At 40.0% G+C, this 26109-nt stretch overlaps 2 protein-coding genes across 3 annotated transcripts in view; one reads left to right on the forward strand and one right to left on the reverse strand.

Annotated features, from left to right (window-relative positions):
• CSMD1 (CUB and Sushi multiple domains 1) overlaps positions 1-26109 on the reverse strand; it is a 5442057-nt gene that overhangs the window by 2910651 nt on the left and 2505297 nt on the right. The window lies entirely within an intron of this gene.
• Positions 13130-25969, forward strand: LOC138453349 (uncharacterized). The gene is made up of 2 exons (XM_069606097.1): positions 13130-13369; positions 22991-25969. Exon 2 carries the CDS (start codon positions 23043-23045, stop codon positions 24831-24833), a length of 1791 nt encoding a protein of 596 aa, XP_069462198.1. The 5' UTR covers positions 13130-13369; positions 22991-23042; the 3' UTR covers positions 24834-25969.

A 26109-nucleotide genomic window follows, 5' to 3' on the forward strand; every position in this document is an offset into this window, starting at 1 on the left:
AAGCAGTCCAATTCTCCAAACAAGCAACCTCATGGATTACCTTCTTCCTAGAAGGAAGAGTAATTAACGTTTTTTCTGATACAACAAATTCAGCACCCACTACAATTCATTGTGGAGTCCCCCAGGTGTCATGTACTGCACAAACGCTTTACAATCTTTTCACAAAGCCCCTTTTTGATAAGCTTGATGCACTTGGGATCGCATATACCAACTACGCGGACTATACCCAAGTACTTCTGTCGCTAACCGGTTCATACGACACTGATGCGGCCGCATTAAACCAAATCTACGCCACCATCCAGGCTTGGATGGCAGAAAATGGTCTCTGCCTCAATGGGGATAAGACTGAGATTCTCATCCTGGGCCAAAAGATGACACTAACAAAAGTAGACTGCACCTATTCCAATTTTGTCATAGATAACACCATCATCCCCATCCTCAAGTCGGTCAGGACCCTTGGGGTTCACATCGATGCCACGCTATCCATGAATTAGCAAGTCAACTCCATAGCCTCAGCCTCTTCCTTGAGCACTAAACTCATCAATGCCATCAAACCCTTCCTAACCAACACCAACTGCCTCTCCATCGCCAGAGCCACTGTCGGTGCTAAGTTAGACTGCTGAAACTCACTCCTAGCAGGTACTTCCTGTAAAAATCTAAATAGACTCCACATCACACAAAACAATGCGCTCAGGGCAGCACTAGGTATCCCGAGAAGGGACCACATCTCTCAAGCTAGACAAGCAGCTCATTGGCTACCAGTCAAAGGCTGCATTACATTTAAAATTCTCACTACAGCCCACAAATGCGTTAACTACACAGCACCTGCCTATCTCTTAGAAATCCTCTGTAGAGCCACCTCAGCAAGTCCAATCAGAACTTGCTATACCAACCAACTCACCATTCCCCGCATCAATAAGGCCATGGCAGGAGGGCTAGGCTTCCCGTACATAGCTCCAAAACTCTGGAATCCCCTCCCTACCTCTCTCCGAGCAGAAACCTCTTTACTTGCCTTTTGAAAGAATCTGAAAACCTCTCTTTTCAACTAATACTCCCATCACTCTTCTCACCTACAACTTGCCATTTATCTCTCCACACTCCTTATCTACTTATACTGATAAATGTGTATTCTAGCAATAATGGTCAAATTGTAAATCTGCTGCTACTGTAACTTAGCGAAGCTCTATGCATGTAACCAGCTTTAAACTGTATACCAATGATATGTAACTAAGCAGAGCTCTTCTCATGTAACAAGGGCCACGTTGCCTAAGGGCTGTTGTGCACTCTATAAATGTGAATACAATAATAAATAAATAAATAAATACACACACCTCTGATCAGCCATAGGCAGCATGGTCAATGGTGAAAAACCTGTTGAGTTATAGTCCAAAACATTTCAAGAGGAGGATTTCATGCTGCTGGCATAGTGTGACAACTTCATCTCTGGGGAGGCCAAGCAAGAGGGCTGAGGGTCCCTGGGTATCAGGGGAAAACACCAGGTAAATGATGCAACCCTTGCAAGTGCTACAGAAGTACCCACACATAGTTTAAAGAGTGTGCCATTACATTGAGCATCCCTTCATAGTCCATGAAACATCCACTTGTAAGAAAGGTCTACAGTATGACCCACAAGCAAGCATTATTATGAAGAATTGGAGAAAGTGCCCTGAACTACCATCATCTGAGGAAGTGTGTTAGCAGCAATGGATATGCCCTACTACAATTATCCTTTGGAATTATGTGGCATAATACATACTTTGCTGCATGCTTCAGGCTCTCCTCAAGAAACCGCAAGCAAAATGGTAATTCCTGTTTTTAGACGCTGGGCATGAAAGTACCAAGGTAGATAGAGGAACTACAAAATGCTGAGAATCACAAATTATTGAGGAAAGGAACACCAACACAATGAATGTGGTGTACAGAAATACGATGAGAACAAGTGAGCACACATAGTGACAGCCTTTGGAAGCTGCATCATTGGGCTGCAGCATGTTCATGAAGCTTGAGTATGATCCCCAGAAGGAGGATAGGATATATGAGATCTCAGGCTGTGGAAGGTAAGGCACAGGCCAATTAATATTTAGGAACAACATGGAATCTGGAACATATGTCAGGAGATCAGGTAGAACCCAATAAGCTCCATCATTAATATTACCCTGGTTGAAGAGTTAAATGGGAACAGCAATCTGCATGTTTATTGGATCAATTAATGCTAAGAATCAGTTGATGAATAGATGAAGCAATCCCTACACTGTCTGAAAGTTGAAATGGTGTTCCAGAGATTGGGTGTTATAGCCAAAATGAGAGCAGGGGAAATAGAGAGTGAGAATCAGAGTTAGGCACGTCAAATAGGCCACCTACTAGAATCAAGGAATAGGAGGTTTTAAGTCAAATAGACCATGATAGATAAAGGTTACAGCTTGTAGGAGAGGCCAGGAAAGGGAGATTGCTATGGTTCTTGTCCGTGAAGCTCAAAAGGGCTTGATGATGCTGAGAAGATGAAGTCAAAGAGCAAGATTGCTGCGGTCTCTTTTCCATACCCTGATAGAAATTGTAAAGCTACAAGAGCTAAACAGAAGTCTGAATCTGTAAGAGCTTGTGAAGAGAAAATAGTTGTCTCCAGCCCATGAGGGGGAGCTTGACTGGTGTAGTATAATTGGTGCAATCTGAAATTGATCAAACTAGGGTATACAACATCCTATCAAAGAGATTGCTAGTATAGTCCACAGTCTTACCCTGGTAGGGCTGTCATGAGATCCCATAGGGTAAGAGGGTAATATTGCAAGGCCTTACCCTTGGTGGAGTTCATTACAAGACTATATAGTCCCAGAAGGCTGTTCATCAATTGAATCATCTAGCCAAAAAATAAAATAAACAAACAAAATAAAAGGCAAAGTAGTGTGCTGGGGCATCTACACACTCATACAACTGTGTAGGTGCAAAATGACATGTTCTGGAGCATGGGCATGCTTCAATTGACTGAATTAGAACTGGTATTGAATATTGAACTAAAGACATTGGACCATTTTGAATTATCCCTTCACGGGACTTGATATATCCCTCTATCCTGACACTGGTGACTGAGGGTATTGTGGGACAGGCATGGTATCAAGAGATCATACAGACAACAGAGTGTGAATTCAACAATAGAATATTCATTTACGTATCAGGGTGGGTGGAATGCCTAACTTGCCCTATAGCAATGGTGGGGATTGCCCTACCTAAAGTAAATATGGAAAATCTATGTCCGTAAGTCCAAATTAAGTGTCTGTCTGTGTCAAAACCGATGCTTGCTGTGAGAAATTTGAGGCGTTTCTTCCATGTTATTACCAGGGAAACCTGACTCATGTGGCCAGGGAAGGGCCATCACTATTGTATCCCTAACCTGGGTGAACAAGCAAGGGAAGATCACCTGGGAAGGGGACCCTTGAAGACTAATCAAAGGAACGTCCCTGGCCGAAACACAGTTTTCCTCCATTATAGTACATCCTTACCAGACATCCCCTCTGTCATGATGGGATATTATTGCCAAAAACCCATGTGTCCACAACACTACATTTATCCCCTTCACCCTGTCAAAAACCCACATGGTTTTTCCATGATCCCTCGGAAAAACTACAACTGCCATTATCCCTCCACACTTTCTTTTCCTAAAACTACTGGGACAAGAAAGAGGCAAACCAGAGCCATGAAGATTACCCATAGGAACCAATGTACCATGAGTTCCTATGGGTAGTCTCCATTTTGTCCCGTTAATGAGGCCAGGCAAAGTCAGGCATTCCTTTAAAATAATCTGCACCTGAAATCTGGTAAACTTCCCAGTCATATTATAAAAGGCAGAGCACACGGGCATACTGTGAGTGAGTTGGGGATGCTGCACAGAGGCCAAGAAGAAAGAATTCAAGCTGGAGAGACCCTGGAAGGTCTGGAGGAAGGAGGACTGCCTACTTGCTGGGCCTGTGAGTACAGGGATGGCTGCAGTATGGAGAGCAAACTGTGACTCCAGGCAGCCAAACCAGGGGCAGCCAGACACTACCTAGCAGCACCCAAGCCAGAGCTCCTGGGCACGGTATTAAAGCCCAGCCCTTTGAGGGGAAGGTGGTGAGACGTTGACCCATTCACATTTCATTAAGGCCCACAGCAACTCCCAAAATCACAAGAGTACCAAAAGTTGGAGCTAGCGAAGTGGGAGTGAAAATTACTGTTACATTCTGGGACTTGAAGTCCAAAGACATTTCTTCTTAATAAAAACAGAACAAGGAGGTGCATGAGAAGGAGTGGCTCTTACAGAGTGGTGGCAAGCCAGGCAAAGGAGAGCAAAAGGTTAAAGGGCTAAGGCCAAAAATCTACAGGCCAGAGATTCCTTTTGAGAAAAACTGTTGTTTCTTAGAAGCCGTGAGGGCTACAAATGCCAACCCAGCTGGAGAGGAAGAAGAGCTTCAGAAGTGCTACCAAATTGCAAGCCTCCCTCCCGAGTGGACGGCAGAGTTGGGAGGCGTGGATGCAACCAGACTGATAGCCTTGATTTCCACATCAAAAGGCATAAAGCCAAGGAACCTCCTGACACGACTGGTAAGTCAAGAGAGTCTGGTCTGTGTGTTGGAGTACCTGGAATAGCTACCAAGAAGTAAAGGTTATGCGCAAGATAATAAGACACAAGAGAAAGAGAACCCATTGTTGTGAACTGTAAATCATGAATGCTAAAACTAAGAGTTTTCTGACACAGGACGTATACCCAATCAAAGGTCTCTATAAGGTTGTGAAGCTGCAAGGGAGCAGGAAATCTTGAGAGGTCTGAGTCCGACAGAGGGAGGCCTGTGAATTAATGTGATTTGAAGCTTGGGGAGGGAACCCCTACATGCGTTGTGATTACGTAGAGACCTATGCTGAATCAGGTAGATTTGATGAAAGAGCTCTGAGCACGATTGAGGGAGACCTATGTGAACTTGTGATACCCTGAGAGTTTCGACCCCGACTGAGGAAGACCTATTGTGATTTTTAGCTTTGAGAGGAAAAAAGCCCGAAAGAGGGAAACCTATGTGAACTTTTGCTTTGAGAGGTCTAAACCCAACAGATGGAGACCTATGTGACCTTTTGCTTTCAGAGGTCCAAGCCGGACAGAGGGAGCATGACTGTGTTTACTGGGGATCCGACCCTGGCCGAGGGAGACCCATGGGGAACAGTGAACCCAAAAACATATGAACGTGAAACCCCTAAAGAGAAAGGAACTTTGTTGTGTGTGTTCAAGGCATTCTACAAACAAGATACTTTTGTATGGTAAAGAAACTTTATCGCAGAAGGCCCTGGCTTATTTCCTAAACTGCATCCTCATGCCATAGAAGCTAGAGTATATTGAAAGCTCAAATGTACCACCTTGTCCCGTACTGAAACCATGGGGAAGGGAACCTCACTGTTCTGTCATCTTGATAAATTACTTTTGAACACTATTTTCACACACATATTTGTTATAGCGTAAGGGTAGGCAATAGCTTTTTTTTAGTGTAGGTCATTTTGATTTGACAGACACTACTAGAACTGAATTATTTATTATTTAATGGTCGAGCTTTCCCCTATCCTTAGATATAGGGCTAGATAGGCATTCTTCCAACCCTCACCTTGTTCAATAAAAACTCTTCAACTGTGCATCACTTGTGTCTGTCTTCACTAATGATACCATGTCTTCCTTACATTGCCCTCACATCTAATACAGAAATGTAGTTTAGGTTTATTCTAAGTCCAATAGTGTTCAAATAAAAGTCTGGAGAGGTGTCTGGACTCCCTTCCGTATGTTCAAGATACAGTTCCAACAATTAAAAGTTTCAAATGTTCCTTCAGGACTTGGGTTTCTCTTAACCAAGTTTCAAGCACACAACGTTCAGAAGGAGCTTACTGTTCCCTTCCCCAAGCTCAAAGTATTGGTTCACAAAACAATGTTCCAAAGGAGCTCAGGGTTCCCTCTTCCATACTTCAAGAACTGGTTCACAGAACAAAGTTCCAAAGAAGCTCAGAGTTCCCTTCCCCAAGCTTCAAGCACTGATTCACAATACAATGTTCGAAAGGAGCTCACCATGTTCAGCTTTATCTTGTTTCATGGTTACTTTCACCCTTCTCCTTGATGTGGTGGGGGCTTCCTGGTTTAGGAGCAGTTAACAGGTTGCATGGCCCACCCATTTCAGGTCAGGCAACCAATTGCCCTTGCCCCAGCTTTCTGCCACCTTTCGCAGTTTACATTCAGAAGCTCATAGAATAAAGGTTTGCTTTTCTTGACACTTCTTTGGATCGCTTTTCCATGTTTTACTTCGTAGGCTTTCATTTACAGACTTCACTTAGCATTTCTTCGCCCGTTTGACGTTTTCCTCACACTACACTAGCTCCCTTCAATAGCTTTCCTTCTCTTTTAAACAGTTTTCCCTTTTAGTATTATGCTCTCAATGTCCTCAGTTAATCAAAGACTTTTCAATAGGTACCATTCAAACGTGAACACACTAATATATTGTTTCTACAAGATTCACTCTTGATATTGCATTTGTTTCAGTTCATTCTTCTGTTTTTGATCGGTGGCTTTTGAGAATGTGACGATTGCTCACGGCCACTCTGATACAATGTAAGTCAACACTTTCATATGCGCATCAGGTTTTTCTCTTTCTCTGAAACTCACTGGTCATAGCTCACATTTCTTCAGCTTCCTCATTAATATGATTTCTTGGAATTGTGGTCAGGGTCTCACCACCTGCTCCTCATACAGCCCTGAACTGGTGCTTTCATTCAGTGGCACAAGCATTTATTTGCCACCACAGCAAAGCAAAATGTAATTTTAGCGGAAGGATTCGGAAAGCCATATTCTACAAAAGCTGAGGGAGCATATATTAAGTAAATGCCAGGAAGGTCGGATACTGTGTCTCACTCTCTGGCACTCTCTTCCCAATCCCCAAGGACCCTCCGTCCAGGTCATCCTCCCTTGTTAGTCCACATGCAGGGTTGGTAACCATAAGCGATGGCCCTTCTCTGGCCACCTGAACAGAAAATCCATGGGGAGTGGTTGTGAGAGTGCCTTCAGGTTTCTCACAGTATCACATTTATTTTGATTAGATGATTCCACTAGTTTCTCTAGAATTCATCTCACCTTACCCTGACTTTTAGAGCTGCATTTAAGAAGAAATAGATGGAGAAATAAGTTAGGATACTAGGTTAATTCTAGAAGAGGAATTGAAGTATAGGGCAGAACCAACAATATTGAGGGAAGTCATTTCTACGCTAGAGAATCAATTGAGACCAGATGATCTACTATATAATTTCTCGTTGACTGTGACCCTCCACCCTGGAACAACTTCTCTTCCAAGCCCACCTTTTTGTGTTAACCCAAATAAATCTAATACTCCATGCTCAGAGCTGTCTGTTCCTCCCTCCCAGTTACTATAGTAAAGTTTAGTGAATATGTTTAATCACATAACATCTTATTGCACACACACCAGCTCAGCTTTCATTCTTTTATTGCCCACTGTTAAACATAACGCCTGCATCATTAAAATAATGGATTTAATAATTAGTAAACATTATATTAAAGCAAAGGTTTTTAAATCTTATATTTAAGTTCAGTTATCATTTTGTTGCCTATTTGACTGTTCCTTGTTTGGTTAGCACTTGCTTCTGCCTCCATTTCTGATGTTTATACGGAGTGTTCGCATAATGTATTTATTTATTTTTTTGCAAGAGAGCATAACAATCCTGAAATCTTATATCAATGACTTCTCCTGGGGGACATTTTGTACTTTTAAAAAACAGAAAGAAAAATAATATGCAAAGACAGTGGCGCTAACTGTGTAAATGTAGAATGCATGTTTTTTAGTAAAGTCCTCGAAGGACACAAGTATTATGCTATGCATTTGCAAAGATGCATATTTGGGGTTTGCAAAGGCCTATTATTTTAGTCTTGCCTCTGAAGAGAATGCTCAATCTTTCAAAGTCATGACGTCTCCCAGAGTGACACAAGTCTCCATTCGCTCAGCAGCCTTATTTGTATTTCGCTGGCCAGCACATGCGATTCATACTGCAGATATAACTCAGGTTTCATGTGCATAACATTAAATCCCAGTTGTTTGGACACTGCCTCTTTCAAAAGATGTTTAATTTTAACACTAGATGAACTACACAGGGTTAAAGTGAGTAAACTGAGTAGATGGACAATAGTGTGAGAGCACACATGTGGACTAACATTTCACAAGCTGCTTGAATATTAAATAAAAGACACGCACACATCTTTCTCCCCTCTACAGAAAGAAGTAAAACAACTGCTAAAATAATAATTTATAAAGGAACAAATGTTCTTCAAATATGTGGACATGGAACATACATAAATATTATGATGAAGCAACTAAATACCAACATAAGCAGCAATGATGTCAGACATTTTTACTACTATGTCAAGATGGTGCCCATGAAAATAATATTTTGTGTTAAGATGTAATGGGCCAACACAATGACCCTTTGCATCATTGAACAGGTGAGTTTTATGGATTGCGTTTTATGGATTGGGAGTGTTGTTATTCTATTCTATTCTATTCTATTCTATTCTATAAGAACACTAGTCTGAGCAGCCGCTGAACAATAAAATAAGAAGTACCTAACAATAACACATGTAATGCAGGAGAACATGATCAATACATGGCTCTATGAAAGGTTTAATTATCATACAAATGTATTACAGTATACAGGGAAATACGATCAATATATCAAGCAGCATAAAAGCAAAAAACACTTTAAAGTGAACATTTGATAACTGTATTTCAAACCTACTTAGCAGCACTATCTTATGCATAATGGGTATCATAACATAGATGTCATGCTGTTAAGCACGTTGTGCTTCACAGAGCAGGTGATTGACAGAAAGTCCCCTCTTAAGTAATGTTGAAAGAGCACTAGCAAAGACATAAAGGTCTCTTGGGCCAAACCTAAAAATGGCATGTGAGGTTCTACCATAATTTCCTATGTGCTAAAATTAAAGTCTTGTGGCAGTGCTTGTTATATCAACATATGTATATTGGTTTGTTATCATTCTACATGAATATGTTTAGGTATTAGATTAAGGCCTTTTTAATGTTTATGTTTGTATTATTGTGGGCTCTAGGAAAAGGTCAAGACAGGACCAATGTTTGAATATGGTGTGTGTCTTAAGTGTGAAACCTAGACACCCACTAGACACCATGACACCATGTAATCCACGCTTGACTAAGCAGGACACCAACTCAGAGAACTGATAACATATGGAAAATGCTTGACAAGGACCAGGATTAAATTCACAATAAACAGAACCATACTAAGGTTCTCCAGCACTGCCTCCATTTTAAATTATGACTATTTTTCATATTCTGCCGCATCAATTAGGCTCTCACAAAATTCATTTCACAGCACTCCCTTCAACCGCCCAATTGTGTTTCAGCAATTATGTATGTGGATAATTGTCATGCTAACCTTACCATTTTAGCAATTTTGAATTTACCAACAGATTTTATTGTCATGGTGGGAGCATAAGCGCAGGCTGTCATAGTCCCATATTATTGGTATATACCAGAGGCTCATGTACTTAAAATAAACCCAGCAGCATTTTGGCAATCTTATCTTGCGGATTTGGATATGATACTTTGAAACCTACAAAACATCAATGGGCATTGCAAAGGTCACCTTATAATGCAAAATCAATATGGAAGATATGATATTATATAATATGATAATTCATTTGTAACACACTGTACACAAGTGCTTCTATGCACGACAAGACACGATAGGGAAGACAGAGGGAGGACAACAGAAACGATCTTACTAGGCCTTGTGTCATCCATATTACACAGGTGCAAAATAAGTTGCCACGTTTGAATGCCCTTGGTATCAACATCATAAATTCAAGAGCATGCACTGTGCCACTAAGAAAGATGTCCACAATTAGATCTGGTGGTTTGGTCAATCGTGCAAAGAGGTTAAACCTGAATTCAGATACTTTGATCTTTGATTTGACTATTAATAAAACTGAAATACGTCTTCAAAACATTATCATTTCAAACTGAGCCACACAATTAATGGCTACATTCAGAGGGTTTAACAACCAATATTAAGGCTGTACATGCCAACATTTGGAAATAGTTAATATAGAAAAGATTTGCAATTTGTATTGTATGCCAGTTGTGTGACTGTCCTAACGATATGTAGCTACATAAATTGAAATTGGAAGGCTATCTTAGTTTTAGCTCTAGCATTAGCCATCCAGTTTCTGACAGTGGACTTAGATATCACAGCTTTGGCCAGGTTGGGCAAAATTCAACCTGCTATTCACTATATTAAAACTAGGCAATCGTAGGGTGTCACATTGCTAACAAACTTAGTCAAAATTGTGAAGGTTGGAAATAATGACATAGACACATCATCCATAAAGATGTTCTGACTCCAATAAGAAATTAGACAGGATGGTCCGTTCACACATCTTCACTCGGGGGTGTTGTTGAGGGAAGGTAACAACATATTTTCAAAGACATTCAAAACTTAACCATACATAAGGCTTTTCTTTAAAGAGGAAAGGTAGGATATGTATGCAATGTTGTTTGAATGTGATAGATAAATGGGAGGTAACAGCGGACAACAAAGGGTATCGTGTATCAGAAGAGAACATGCACATTTTGTCATAATAAATAAGGTAAACATGCTGACATTGATAGGGAAACGTGACTGTTTGATTGTGATACGGCTGTGGAATGTAGGCTTATTTGGTGGCATGGAGAGTCAAGTAGATTTTGAAGCGTTTTCTTAAATAGGTCTGGAAGGAAAACATATATCTATCATTAGCAATAATGGAGCTAGAAGCAGGTTTTGTACACAAAGCATCTACCAATGCATAATGATCGCTATTTGATAAGTATTAAATGTATTTTTATGAATTAATTATCATTCCTCAATGAGAATTCTCAGTTAAGTTGTTGTAAGGTTGTTTTAAAAGAGTTGTATGTGTTATAAGGGTCCAGATGGAGGAGACTGACACACAGATGGCAAGACTTTTGGCATGGACTTTATTTTTTCAAATATAAAGAGGAAGCCTATCACTCCCACTCTCTTAGAGGAGTTTCCCTGCCTCAACTAAGGAATTAAGGAATCTGTCAGAATGTTCAAGTGAATGAAAACGAGTCCACTTTCATGTGTTAAAATGCCTACTTCTATCCCTTCCACTAGTAACTAAACTAAAGAGAACTGGATCTTCATGGTCCATTAGAATGGCTCCCTTCTTCTGGATGATGGATTAAAGTTTTAATTGGCAGATGGAAACTGTGCCTGAGAGAATGATACACTTCTCCAGGTCTCAGTTCCTCTCCGAGATACAATGCAACGTTCCAGCTGGAGGTGCAGTCAATTTCTCCGTTAAAAGTCAAAATTCCAACTCAAACATCATTCCTTATTGCCCATAGTTTTCTTCACAATTGTGTTCAAACGGAATGCCTCTCTTCTCGAGTTATCTTGTTCTCAATATGTTCCCAGTGCCATGGGAATTACTCCCTTCCCCATGTCTTCGTTGGCTTTGCTTCATGATACACAACACCAGGGGGTAATGGCCTCCTTCCCTTGATCTTTCTTGGTTCGTAGTTTTCACTTCATTATTGGGAATGTCTCTCTTCCTGGGACCTTCTCAGGCTCTTTACCACAGTACACGAAGGCTGGGGTAATGACTCATTCACGGCGGCCTCCTTAGCTCTTTTTCACAGTTTACAAAGGCTGGGAAAAAGACTCCCTTCTAATTCTCTTTATCAAAGTTCACAATACCAGGGGGACTGACACCCCAAGTTTCCTTTCACCTTGTTCTACTGGTTTGTATGTGTTGGTCCCAGACCCGTAGGATTCTGCTGCTATAATGCTCTTCTCAATTGGGTGAAGTTCCCATAGCTGTATGCTCTTTCTGACTGATTTGGCCACCCTGACTCACACCACTGCCAGGCACTGTGACAAAAAAAGAAGAGGATGGGTGATGCTCTTCTCAATTGGTTGTGGGTCCCAGACCTGTACTTTCTGACTGTTCTGGTTAGCCTGGCCGAAGAGGATTTGTGATGCTCTTCTCAATTGGTTGCGGGTCCCAGACCTGTACTTTCTGAATGTTCTGGTCAGCCTGGCCAAAGAGGATTTGCGATGCTCTTCTCAATTGGTTGCAGATCCCAGACCTGTACTTTCTGACTGTTCTGGTCAGCCTGGCTGAAGAGGATTTGTGATGCTCTTCTCAATTCAGTTTGGGTTCCAGAACTCATTGTGTCTCTCTTAAACCACTCCAAAACCCCACCAAGCGACCTGGTGAACCTGGTACTTGTGGGAGTCTTGCCTATGCTCTCTGAGTGGTGTGCGGCTTTGTCACATCTCCTATTAAGTACCTGCCTCACCTCCCTGACCTCATGGGAAGGGGCTCCCCCTTGGGGAGAATTGAATACATCCAGGGATTCATCACATTATTTATTATGTAGTATCATTGAATGCTTTGAATAATGTGTACAATACGAAAAAAAGTCATGTTTCTCTCTCTATATGTAAGGATATTTGGCATGTTACAGCACAGAGTACAGTACTACTGCACAAGTAGCATTTTTTTTTTGCAGCACCACCACAAGGGTGCGGTGCATTGCTATATGGGTTAGCAGATTAACAAGGAAAGACAGGCTATTCAGTCAAAAAAACGATTTTAATATATAAGATGCAAAGCTATTTTTACAGTTAAAAGCACACGTGTTCATTTAAAAATGCACACTATTTTTCACCTGAAATGCCTATATTGCTAGAGACACATTTGAAAATTAACAGCTAACATATTAACAATTAACCTGACTAATAAAACCTTATTTTAATATAACCCACTAATAAAATGTGTTCTCTACTGCAGAATTAGGCATACTTTGAAAACCATTTAAATGAGTGTGCAGATTTTTCTCTTCTCTGCCTGATTATCCGTGTTGTTGTGCACAGTAACGGCAGGAAGGAGGAAGTCAGATTTGCAACAATTGCAAATGTATAAGCGAAGCTATTGTTGAAAAGTAGGAGGATGAGAGATGATGGATTTCATTGGAACACGTCATAAAGAGGGCTGAGAGGAAAGTTTTAGTGGGCAGTAGCAGGGAAAAAGACAGGCAGACATCTTTCTGCACTACTGGGGAGAAGACCTGGCTGTGGGGGTGTCCTGCTGCAGTCGAGACTGGGGAAAGCTGAAAGAATTACCTTTCCACTGGCAGAGGCAGTCCTATCTGAAAAAGCTGAGAATTCCAGGCAATGACCCCGGCTTGAGAAGGCAAGCGTTCCTTTTTATTGGAGTTACGCCAAGAGAGCCACATTCACAGAGAGAAGAATCTGAACAGATAAGGTAATTACCTAACTGGGGGAGCTGTGTGTGTGCACGAAAGTATGCAGTCAGTTTAGAAAAATGAAAGTCCCGTGCGTGTCTTTATCAAGTGCTAATGTTGCAATTTAAGTTCTGTTCTCCGCCACTATAATTGCAGTGTGTCATTGAAAATGCTTTGATTGTTCCCTTTTATTGCTGTAAAAAATGAGATCATGCCTAAATGTAAATTTTATAATACAGAAAATATTTGAAAACAGACGGGTGGTTTATTTTCTATTTACCATTACAATGCCAATGATGTGGGGAGATTTTTAAACAGTGCAATGGTCATTTTAAGACAGATGTGTGTATGTCAGAATCAGTATGAATAATTGTGAATGACTGTAGTATAACTTGTTGGAGGTACATGAGCCAACGGGAAGAGAGACTCTCTGAACATAGCTCCCTACCGTATATAAGGTAGTGGAAATTACCACAAGACTACCACATATAGCTCTCTGTCGTAAATAAGTCAGTGAGTTTGCCCATGGTGGCGCACCAACACTATCCCTGGAAATTGTGGTTTCCCTAGAATGCAGGTCTGAGGTCTCTCTAGTGATCACACGAAAAATCTAAGCGAAGATAAGGGATTCTGGACATTGGGGCCACAAATAAAACAAGGGAATTATGCTCACCAAAATACCACCAACCACGTATACCAAATATGCAGGTCTGGGTGCTGAAATAATGCATGTCCATTGTATTATTGTTGCACATGGCCAAATCTGAATACAAAGAGTGATTATTGCTAAGTTATTTCTCGGCGGTAATAAAATACCGTCAGGCCCCAAATCTCCACAAAATACCCTACATATTTATGGTGCGTTGCAGGCCGGGAAAGTGATCATAGAGTACCTACTGGGCGTGGCAAGCGTGTCTCACACTGCCATTTGCACATTAAAGGGAACCCATTTTATAATAGCAGTGTGCCACTAAAAACGAATTTCAGAATGTCACAAAGGGAAACCACATTCTCAGATCTAGTGCAATATTTAGAGGCAAAGTTATTTGCACATGGGAATTGGTCTTCGAACAGTACCTTAGAATGGAGTAACCGCATTCAGGGTGAGGTGCAGAAAGAAAAACTAGACAATATTTTTGCAGAAGGCAGCATAATTCAGGTCTGCCTTACGAGATTATTGAATGCAGCCGATAAAAGTGCAGAGAAAGACTGTTTAATACGTCTATGCGGCAAAATATGGTTTATTTTAAACAAGTCACTGCGAATGCAAGAGAATGATACTCAGCTAATTAACAGGTTAAAGACTGAAATAGATGGGGCAAGTAAAAATCAGGAAATGTTGAGAGCAGAATTGGATGTATGCCAAAAAGACATGCAATTAAAATGCAGAGACTTTGATACTCAGTTATCCAAAAGCAAGAAACAATTTGAAGATAGTGAGCAAGAATTGACACACTTAAAAGCCTTAGTGGATCACATTAGGCAGGATAAAGATGAGGTTGTTTCAGAAATGCAGATTTTACAAAAAGAACATTGTGAAAAAGAAGGTGATCTCCAGAGTGTAGAACAAGAAATGATTAAAATGATTCAAGAAAGAGACAAAAGAAATAAAGAGTTCAATGAATGCCAAATTCAAATGTGTGACATGCAGGAGGCAATTAATAAAATGAGTGATGAAAATAATTATTTGCATGATGAAGCCAACAGACTCCTTAAAAAGTGTAAGGACTTAGAACAGCAAATGTGCATTCCCAGGTCACAGGAGAGGCGGCAGGGTACCACATTCAATGGAGTGGAGGTGAATTCTAGCTCTGCCCAAAGAGCTAGTGCCCCAGTGACTGGGCCGGTGACTGAACTTGGTTGCAGCGCCCTTGGGGGATTTGATACTCCCATTGGGGGCAGCCACCAATCTCATACACCTGAAAACAGGATTGAATCACAAAATAGTGCAATTCCATGCATTGCAACAAGTAGCCCCATAAAAATAATGAAATCCATTAAAGCCCTGATCAAACCATTTAAAAAGGGAGGTGAATGCTGCATTGAGGATCACTTAGAAGCGGTGCATGACATTTTTAAAGCGCTCCAGATACCTAAGGAACAGTACAGACAATATTTTCATTTAACTTTAGATGCCCCGACGGCCAGCATCATAAGGGGATTAAATGAACAGCAGAATATGACATGGCTGGAGTTTGAAAAAGAAATTAGGCGTCATTTTTCTCCTTTTCAGTCATTGCAAGAGGCAAAGAAAGTTGCGTACACTATTACTGCTGGACCTAATACATCACCTCGCCAATTTTTACAAGACTTAAAAAGAGCATTCTCTCGCTTTGATGTATCTTTTGACTCAAATTCCAATGAGTTTAAAACCGCATACTTCTATGGGCTACAGAAAGACATCATATCCCAATTGGTCCGTGAATTTGACCGTGACAAGTCCCTTGAATGGATTGTACATCAAAGCACCAAGCTATATGAGGTACTCTATTGTCAGGGTAGAGAAAGTGATAAAATGAAAGATACTAGGCCTAAATCTAAAGAACCCTCAGCCACAGTAATGGAAATCAGGTCAGCCAAAATGTCCCTTGAGTCTGCTCAAAGCCAAGGTAAAAATAATGTGACACCTGAACAAAGGGGTAATCAACAAAGATCGCCATTGCCTGTACCAATGTTCCAATCACATGATCCTAGTAATAGAGAGAGCTACATCAGCCCTAGATATTTAGGAGATAGACCCCGGGTAAGATACCGGTCTGATATGGCAGGTATGAACAATAACCAGAGACAAAATCAAGATCAAAGAAATGATGGTCCCTACCAGTCATTGGGGACACAGAGCAGATTTGATCCCAGCACCATGATATATGGTAATCAGGATAGGCCCCGATATGTGGATCGATTTACTGATAATGGAAATCAATATAGGGGCCAGTACCCACAATCTGAGAGACAGGACATGAGGCAAAACGTGAACTACAGTCCACGCCAGTACAATGATTCCCCACCAGGGGACTATAATCAAAGGATGGGTGCAAACCGCTCCCCTCCACAAATGAATCAAGAATTCAGAAACCATCCCAACCGGTATCAATCACCTGAGAGGTATCAGAATAGATCCAATCAGGGGGAAAACAACCAATATCGACTTAGGCCACAGAAAGAGGATCCTAGAGAGGTGGAAAGGTTCCAATGCCTTGAGGCCCAAGTGAAAATGTTAGCTGAGCAAATAGGAAAGCTCTATACAGCGCAAAAACAACCTTCCAAAGAGGGGGCTGATGGCCATAGCAATGACCGGGGGGCTTCCGAAAAGTGACTAAGTACTCATGATAACTGCAGTGCCAAAATGACAGATTGCTCTGATATAACTTTGCATAACGACTCTGAGATGACTAATGGATTAAAAATGAAAGTACCAGTAAATGAAATTGTGACAGAAAGTGCAAATACTTCTAAAAAAGAGGTACGGTTTAACTTAGAGCTAAATAAAACAGTAAAGATTTGCACAAATGAAAAAGAAACATTAGGAATTCCAAAAGAACAAAGGGACAGATTTAAGAAAAATGACTCATGCATGGGGAATACCAGTGAACAGGGAGTAAATGGGGATGCCATAGCTCCTTCCCTGGGCAAGCAAAACAATTACCAAACACAGACAGAAAAAGGAAATACTCACAAGGAGGGTACAAGTCAATCACCTGAAAAATTCTTTGAGCCACATATTTTTGAAGAGGCTGAAAGGGCTGGTATTACACTAAATGATCACAAATGCACAGAATTAAAAAATGACAAATTGCTGAATGATGTTGTGACACATGTTCAGTTGGAAGGTTGTAATGTGGTCTCTGATGTTACCCAGATGGATGGGCGAACGGTGGCCACACTCCAAAAAACCTCTGAACATGGAGAAATGAATAAAATATCTCGCACAGAAATGGGTAAAAAGGAGGGAAAAATGTCTTTTCATTTACCAATGTGCTTAGCCAAAAGTGAAAAAGGCCTGAGAAAGGTGAGCCCTGAAATCAGTAAGAATTCACATTTCTTATGTGTATTAGAGGAAGTTGAGGACAGATATTATGCACCCATCACTGTAGAAGAAAAATGCCACACCTTTGCTATGATTGACACTGGCGCACAGGCCACAATTATGTCCAAGGAGCTGGTAAAGAGTATCAATGAAGGGAGGCCTCCACAGAGTCAGATCACAGTGAAGGCAAATCAAGGCCCAGTGCATAACTTTAATGGGGAGGAGGTGCCCATCATAGGTGTAACTGAGGTTGACATAAAAATAGGAAAGCACAGAATGAAACAAGAGGTATTGATCACATCTATTTGTGAAATTCCATTTCTGATGGGGACAGATTGCCTGAAAAGATTGTCTCCTCTCATAGATGGGGTGAATGGAGTGCTGTGGTCCTTAACCAAAAAACCATTGAGGCCTAAGAAACTAAAATCACAAAACAGCAATATAAAAGAATGTCACACCGTTGCCAAAACAAAGGATGCTGTGGAGGTATATCTACAGAATAGCTGCATACCTAGTGTCACTGTTATATTAAGGTGTCAAGACAAAGATCAGAGCGACAATGAAAAACTACCTGTACAAATATACTTGGACCCAAGGAAAGATTGGCAGACTGCCATAGACGAACACACATTACGTTTCTATTTAAAAGAGAATACATGCAAACAGAATATTGTTCCTAAAACAGATTCAGAAAAACACATTACCACTCTGGCAGAGATACACATGGAAGATGAGCAACCATGGGTTCACGCTGGTATAAATGATTATCTTAAAACAATAAAAGCCACTTTAGCGCTTGAACATGAAAGGAGTTTCATTAATGAGAAATTGTTGCAAAAAATTATGGAGAGGGAAGAAATCCCGAAATTTAGGATTAAAAACCAATATGTTTCTGGGTTGGACAGTCCAAACTTTGAAAACCGAATTACAGGCAGATGCATGCTTAAAATTAGCATTGGGCAGAAAGCAATTTACCATAATGTATGGATAGTGAGTGGAGCACAAAATGAATTTTACATGGGCAATGACATCATGCACAGAATGTGTATGGTGTTAGATTTCCTTAATCAAAAAATATGGTCGCGCCTAGGTGGGCCGGCGCCTGAATTTGAAGACAAAAGAAGGGCTTATCATTGTGCACAACTAGTTCCTTATGCAGTCGAATTACAGATGAGGAAAAATACTATTATTCCTGCATTTACAAAACAGTTTGCAATAACACTGAAATGCAAAAATGGACAGCAGATGAAAGGCTCTGATGCATTTGTATGCCTGAATGAATCCATAAAACAGCAAGGCCTGGATTATGAATACATTCCATTGGTAGACATTGGTGAGGGATCTGTAAAAATCATGGTGAATAATAAAGGTTGTCAGGATATTCATTTAGAGGAAAACTCCCCATTAGGAATGGCCATACAAAAATCACATTATACGGCAGATTTAAATAACATGGTGATTGGGAATATTCCTGAAAAATATGTAGATGCCAAGGGCGAGTTGCCAGAACACCTGGACTCTCAGCCCAAAGGAATGTTTAAAATTCATTCTGTGTATCCTTATGATTCAAATGAGACAGTGTGCTGCCATCAAGAGGATTGCATAATATTTAATTTAAATGAAAATGAAACAGGAAATCAGCCCATTGAAGTGGAAGCTGATATGCCAAAATATTTGAAAGTGGCAGCTCTACAAAAAGACACAGCCACACAGTTAGAGGAAAGCGCTGAGATTCCTTTACCAGAAGAGTTTCCAGAATTTTCCAGAATGGTAGAAGAGCAGATCTCCTTAGCGGATGCATGTAACAGCGATGAGGATCGACGCACTCTGAGGGAAATATTTATGGAGTTCAAGGATGTATTTGCAAAAGATGCTTATGATTGTGGTTTAACTGATTTACATGTGGCCACACTACCAGAAGGTTGTAGCAGAAATCCAGTGTTTGTACGCCAGTATAGACTACCGCTGGCATGTTTAGAATCATTGGCAGAGATTATTAAAAATTTGGAATCACGGGGAATAATTAGGCCCATTCATAGCACATCCAATACGCCTATTTTAGGTGTGTTAAAGCCAAATGGTCAATGGCGGCTGTGTGCAGACTTAAGAGAGTTAAATAAAAGAGTACCAGTATCTAGATGGCCACTACCATTCATTGATCAGGGCCTAGCTCAGATACATGGTTCAAATGTATTTACCACGTTAGATCTCACATCTGGATATTGGTGTGTGCCATTGGCAGAGGAGATACAACACCTATTTTCCTTTACATTTGACAGGACTCAATATGCCTGGCTTAGAGCTCCGTTCGGGTACATCAATAGTGGGAGTGAATTTGGCATATTTTTGAGAAAGGCCATGCCGGATGCAGCGGAAAGAGGGACAATAGTTTATGTGGATGATGTCTTGATAAAAAATGAAAACCTTAAAAGCCATTTTGATGAAATAAGACATGTGCTTGGCCAATTGCAGAAAGCAGGCGCCAAAGTATCTTTGCAAAAAGCACAATGGTGCAAGAAAAAAGTGAACTTTCTAGGGCATGAAGTGACTGAACATGGGCTAAATCCACAAAGGAAGAAAATAGAGGCCATACAAAGATTAAAAGATCCTAAAAATGTGAAAGGAGTAAAAAGTTTATTAGGGATGACAGGCTATAACAGAAAGTTCATTGAGAATTATGCAGAAATCACTCAACCATTGACTAAACTGCTTAAACTAAATACTCCCTGGAGATGGGAAAGAGAGCAATCTGATGCAGTGGCTAGATTGAAGGAATGTCTTGTAAAGGCACCATGTTTAGCATACCCCATAAAGGATAGGGATTTCTTTATAGAAATAGGCTTTTCTGAACATTGTATGTCAGCAGTGTTATCACAAAAACACGATTTGAATCACAAAACCATTGCATATGCAAGTAAGGCATTTTCCCAAGTTGAAATGAAATTTAATGAATGTGAGAAGGCCCTATTAACCACTGTGTGGGCGCTACAACATTTTCGCCCCATTGTTCAGGGAGAAAAGGTGATTATTGAAACAAATCATCAACCTTTGCAATTTTTAGAAAGTAAAAGAATTAGATCAGGCAATCTAGCGCAATCCAGAATCACTTCATGGACGCTGGCATTACAAGGTTTTCCCGTAGAAGTAAGATATGGACAAAATAAAAAGAGCCCAATTGCTCAAGGGTTAGCTGACTTACATGACTGTGCAGCTGAACAAATAACAAATGAAATGGATGTGGAAGCTAGTTTACAGGAATTTGAACAATCACCACACAAAGCTTTTGATGAAAAAACATGCAAGGATTTGCCAACTGTATACGTGGATGGTTGTGCTTTTCACATTGAAAATGACAGTAATAAACAATTAGTGGCAGGAATAGGAAATGTCTGGTTGAAATGTGAAGGCGTTCCTAGTATAGGGATGAGGATTGGAGATAGGAGCAGTCAGGTGGCGGAATTGGCAGCCATCTATAAAGCAATTGCTACTGCAGTTGATAAAAAGTTCAGTGAAATTGTCCTGGTGACTGATTCTGACTATGCACGGAATAGCTTTGTGGAGTATTTGCCTGGTTGGAAAGCAAGAGGCATGGTTACATACAACAAAAAGCCACTTAAACATGGAAAAATGATACAAGCCATAGACAAATTGGTGTCAGAAAATAATTTAACAATATACTGGAGAAAAATTCGTGGGCATTTAAAAACACCAGGAGAGGATAAGGAGGGAAATGATAAGGCAGACCATCTGGCTAAGATTGGGGCTGTGATGGGAGAATTACTACCTATTGATTATTTAATGGGTGAAATACAAATTGATGCAGTCACACGTTCTAAAGCACCAAAGGAGGTAGATCAACCGGTGGTGCAGTGGAGTCATGACACGCCAGACCAAGATTTGATTGTGGCACAAAAGAATGATCAAATTTTGGGAATCTATTATAATCATTTGATGGATCCTGAACAAAATCCTTTAACAGAAAATGATTGTATGGGAAAAGAAGAGTTGAGGGTGTTATTAAAGAACAAAACACGAATTAGATTACAGGATGGGCTCATGATTAGAGAGTCCATAACAGGGCAAATACAGTGGGTAGTACCCCTTTCATTCAGAGGACTAATGCTACACCATGCACACGATGCCATAACTGCAGGCCATAGAGGTTCACAAAAGACATTAGAAATACTAAAAGATTATGCTTACTGGCCACATATGTCCCAAGATGTGGAATTATATACTAGAGGATGTCTAGTATGCGCCCAATTTAAACCTGCTTCACCAATGCATAGAGCACCATTGATGAAAAGAGGCCTAACTCTCCCATGGTCAGATTTGCAAATAGACTATGTAGGTCCTTTAAAAAGGTCGAGCAGGGGACACCGCTATATTTTGAGTGTGGTATGTTTGATGTCAAAATGGATTGAGTGCATTCCCGCACCAGATTGTAGTGCGCAAACAGCAGCCACATTGCTGGTGAACCATGTGTTCTCAAGGTTTGGGTTGCCACAAAGAATTGAGTCAGACAGAGGAAGTCATTTCACAAGTACTCTAATGAGTAAGGTATGGCAAATACTAGGTGTGAAAAGGAAACTACATATCGCATATCGGGCGGCGTCTTCAGGTACAGTTGAAAGAAGCAATAGGTCTGTTGTGGACATTTTAAAGAAATTTGTGGCAGAAGCAGGTTCCAGCTGGGATTTGCGTTTACCATTGGTTTTGATGGCAATCAGGTCGACTCCTGCCAAAGCAACAGGTGTTAGCCCCCATGAGGTCTTAACAGGTAGGAAAATGGTGTTACCACAACACCTACTATACAGAACACATGAGCAAACTCTAGTGAGTGCATCCACAGTTCATGAATATATTGATGAAATGAGGAGGCATTTGCAACATGCATTTGCTTTTGTGCAGAGAAATCTGGAAAGAGCTGCTGACAGTGCTAAGTCATATTATGACAAAAAGACATCAGTAAAGGAATACAATGTAGGGGATCAGGTGTACAAGTTTCATTTTGGGAAAAGTAAACAGAAAAATTCTAAATTTCTGGCAGCCTGGCAGGGGCCATTCCGAATTATAGATAAAGTCTCTCCTGTAGTGTATAAAATTTTGAAAAATGAAGGTGAAACAGCAATAGAGCAGTTTGTCCATGTAAATCAAATCAAACCATGCCATCCCAGACATGAGATCAGGCAGCTTGAGCATGTGGAAACGGATAGAGTCCCTTGAGAAAATAAATGGGTGTAATCAGGAGGCAGTGACAAAGAAGTTAAAAAAAAAAAAAAAAAGTTGATTGTTATGATGGCACATAAACACTGTAATATAAATAAATATATAATATAAATAAATAAATAAATAAATATATAATATAAATAAATAAATAAATAAATGCACATATAACGGAAGCTCGTGGTTGGTGTACAGAGAGAAAGTGTATTAAATATTGAATGCTGTTTTATATGTGTTTGTTTTCTTTTAACTTGTGTTTAATTTCAGAAAAAAAAAAAAAAAAAAAAAAAAAGAAGTATTTTTACCAAGCATGTTTTATTTTTGGCAAAAAGGTGGAAATTAGTATTGTGCTATGTACTTAATCTGTTTATTTTCTATTTTGATTTAGACAATTAACATTATTTGGTCGGAGGTTCCGGGATCAGAGGCCACGGGAGACGATGGAGTACTGGAGACCGCGAGGACGGATTCCGGGAAAGCCCCAAAGAGGGGTGAAGACCAAGGCTACAAAGCGATCAGCATTGAAGATGATACCGATGACATGTTTAACAATAGTGATATTTGGAGGGATCTTCAAGAATTCAGAAGCACAGGTTGTCATTGAACCTGGACCAGCATCTGGTATCGCGGTAGAAGAAGCACCAGGATTCATCATGAGTGATAGAAGGATGATTTTCCAAAATATCTACATACCATTGGATCCTGAGATTTTGATTGAAAAACATTTGAACAATACCGGAATTAAGATTGAACAGACTAAAGAGTGGCTGGAAATAAGAAAAGAGGACGCTAAGCAGTCAATAAGAGATATATTAATGCAATTGGAAAAAACATTCGTGAATTCAGCAGACATTAAGAAGAAGAGAGGAAAGAGAGGTGCGGTGATGCTCGCGATATCAATGGTAATGTCTATAATTGGGGCAATAATAGGTACTACAATATCAACAGCCAATTCTATTTCGGTAGGAACACTGAGTACTAAAGCACAACAACTGAGTATTGACCTAGAAATAATACAAAAGACATTAGATGGAATTAGAGGGGGACTGGATGAACAAGTAAGATTCATAAATGAAACTGCAATCATTCTAAATGAACAAGCGGATGTGATGCAACGGGCGACTAAAATAATACTTAAGCATGACAGAACTTTAAATGAAATATTGAACATAATGAGTCCTGTTGATAGACTATTAACGAATTATATGAGAGAAGTTCAAACTGCAGTTTCACAATTGATTCAAGGACATATTCCCTTGTATTTTGTTTCGCAGGATATCATTCGGCAAATGATAGAAAGATTGACCAGGAGGGAAATTGACCTTATACAGATAAGAATTGCATTCGAAATGGGGAATGCAATGCCGTTATATGTGGACTTGGAAAGACTAGAGATCGGATTTTTGCTATGCATCCCATTTGTAGCCCCTGAACTTATTTATCAAACGAAGTGGGTACACAACGTGGGATTTTGGCAAGAGGACAAATTCATTAAGATTAAGACTCCAGAAGTGGTGGCATTTCAGTCATGGGAACCTGAAGTTTATTTAATACCAAACCTGGAAACATGTGTAACATTTAAAGAACAAAATTATATGTGTCCAGGTAAACCGTTTGTTCCTGATGCCACAGATGCTATTTGTGGATTGAAATCTGACCCAAGTATATCAGAGGGATGTGAAGTGATTATTAGTAATATGGGGAGTGAAGAAATGGCACAGGCTAAGATGGTCAGAGGTAAATGGTTGGTCAGTACCTGTTTAAAGAACATGACGGTAGTACATTTAAACCATGGAACATACGTGGTTAAACAGGTAAAATATAATGTTTTTTATTTACAGGTTCCAAAGGATGCAATTGTGTCAATTGGGGGATTAACATTGTTCCATGTAACAAATGATGTTTGGGAAAGCCAAGTGGAAAATATCGATTTTTTTCAAAGGGATACTTTTCCAATAGATCCAGATGTGGAATATTTATTGAATCACAAAGAAAGACATGTTATGAAAATGAATTTGCGAAAAAACAATATTACAATTAGTAATCTGGGCATAATAGAAGTGGAAAGATTTAATTGGGGAACCTGGGGGGAACGCTCAATAGTGGGTTTGGCTATCTTGGTGCTAATCATGGGTGGATGGTTGATTGTGCTATCAGTAAAAATGAAAATGTTACTGATTTTACTGACTACGTCAGGAAGAGAAAGATATCCCAATACACATGCATTTTAAGAGAAAAAGAAAGAACAAGTTGTTTTTAGAGATTGGCTTGGATTATAGCCAAGTTCTAAAAAACAAAAGGAGGGTATATGTAAGGATATTTGGCATGTTACAGCACAGAGTACAGTACTACTGCACAAGTAGCATTTTTTTTTTGCAGCACCACCACAAGGGTGCGGTGCATTGCTATATGGGTTAGCAGATTAACAAGGAAAGACAGGCTATTCAGTCAAAAAAACGATTTTAATATATAAGATGCAAAGCTATTTTTACAGTTAAAAGCACACGTGTTCATTTAAAAATGCACACTATTTTTCACCTGAAATGCCTATATTGCTAGAGACACATTTGAAAATTAACAGCTAACATATTAACAATTAACCTGACTAATAAAACCTTATTTTAATATAACCCACTAATAAAATGTGTTCTCTACTGCAGAATTAGGCATACTTTGAAAACCATTTAAATGAGTGTGCAGATTTTTCTCTTCTCTGCCTGATTATCCGTGTTGTTGTGCACAGTAACGGCAGGAAGGAGGAAGTCAGATTTGCAACAATTGCAAATGTATAAGCGAAGCTATTGTTGAAAAGTAGGAGGATGAGAGATGATGGATTTCATTGGAACACGTCATAAAGAGGGCTGAGAGGAAAGTTTTAGTGGGCAGTAGCAGGGAAAAAGACAGGCAGACATCTTTCTGCACTACTGGGGAGAAGACCTGGCTGTGGGGGTGTCCTGCTGCAGTCGAGACTGGGGAAAGCTGAAAGAATTACCTTTCCACTGGCAGAGGCAGTCCTATCTGAAAAAGCTGAGAATTCCAGGCAATGACCCCGGCTTGAGAAGGCAAGCGTTCCTTTTTATTGGAGTTACGCCAAGAGAGCCACATTCACAGAGAGAAGAATCTGAACAGATAAGGTAATTACCTAACTGGGGGAGCTGTGTGTGTGCACGAAAGTATGCAGTCAGTTTAGAAAAATGAAAGTCCCGTGCGTGTCTTTATCAAGTGCTAATGTTGCAATTTAAGTTCTGTTCTCCGCCACTATAATTGCAGTGTGTCATTGAAAATGCTTTGATTGTTCCCTTTTATTGCTGTAAAAAATGAGATCATGCCTAAATGTAAATTTTATAATACAGAAAATATTTGAAAACAGACGGGTGGTTTATTTTCTATTTACCATTACAATGCCAATGATGTGGGGAGATTTTTAAACAGTGCAATGGTCATTTTAAGACAGATGTGTGTATGTCAGAATCAGTATGAATAATTGTGAATGACTGTAGTATAACT

This window comes from Ambystoma mexicanum, chromosome 4p (assembly GCF_040938575.1).
Source record: "Ambystoma mexicanum isolate Mex_15411 chromosome 4p, UKY_AmexF1_1, whole genome shotgun sequence".
NCBI classification, from domain to species: domain Eukaryota; kingdom Metazoa; phylum Chordata; class Amphibia; order Caudata; family Ambystomatidae; genus Ambystoma; species Ambystoma mexicanum.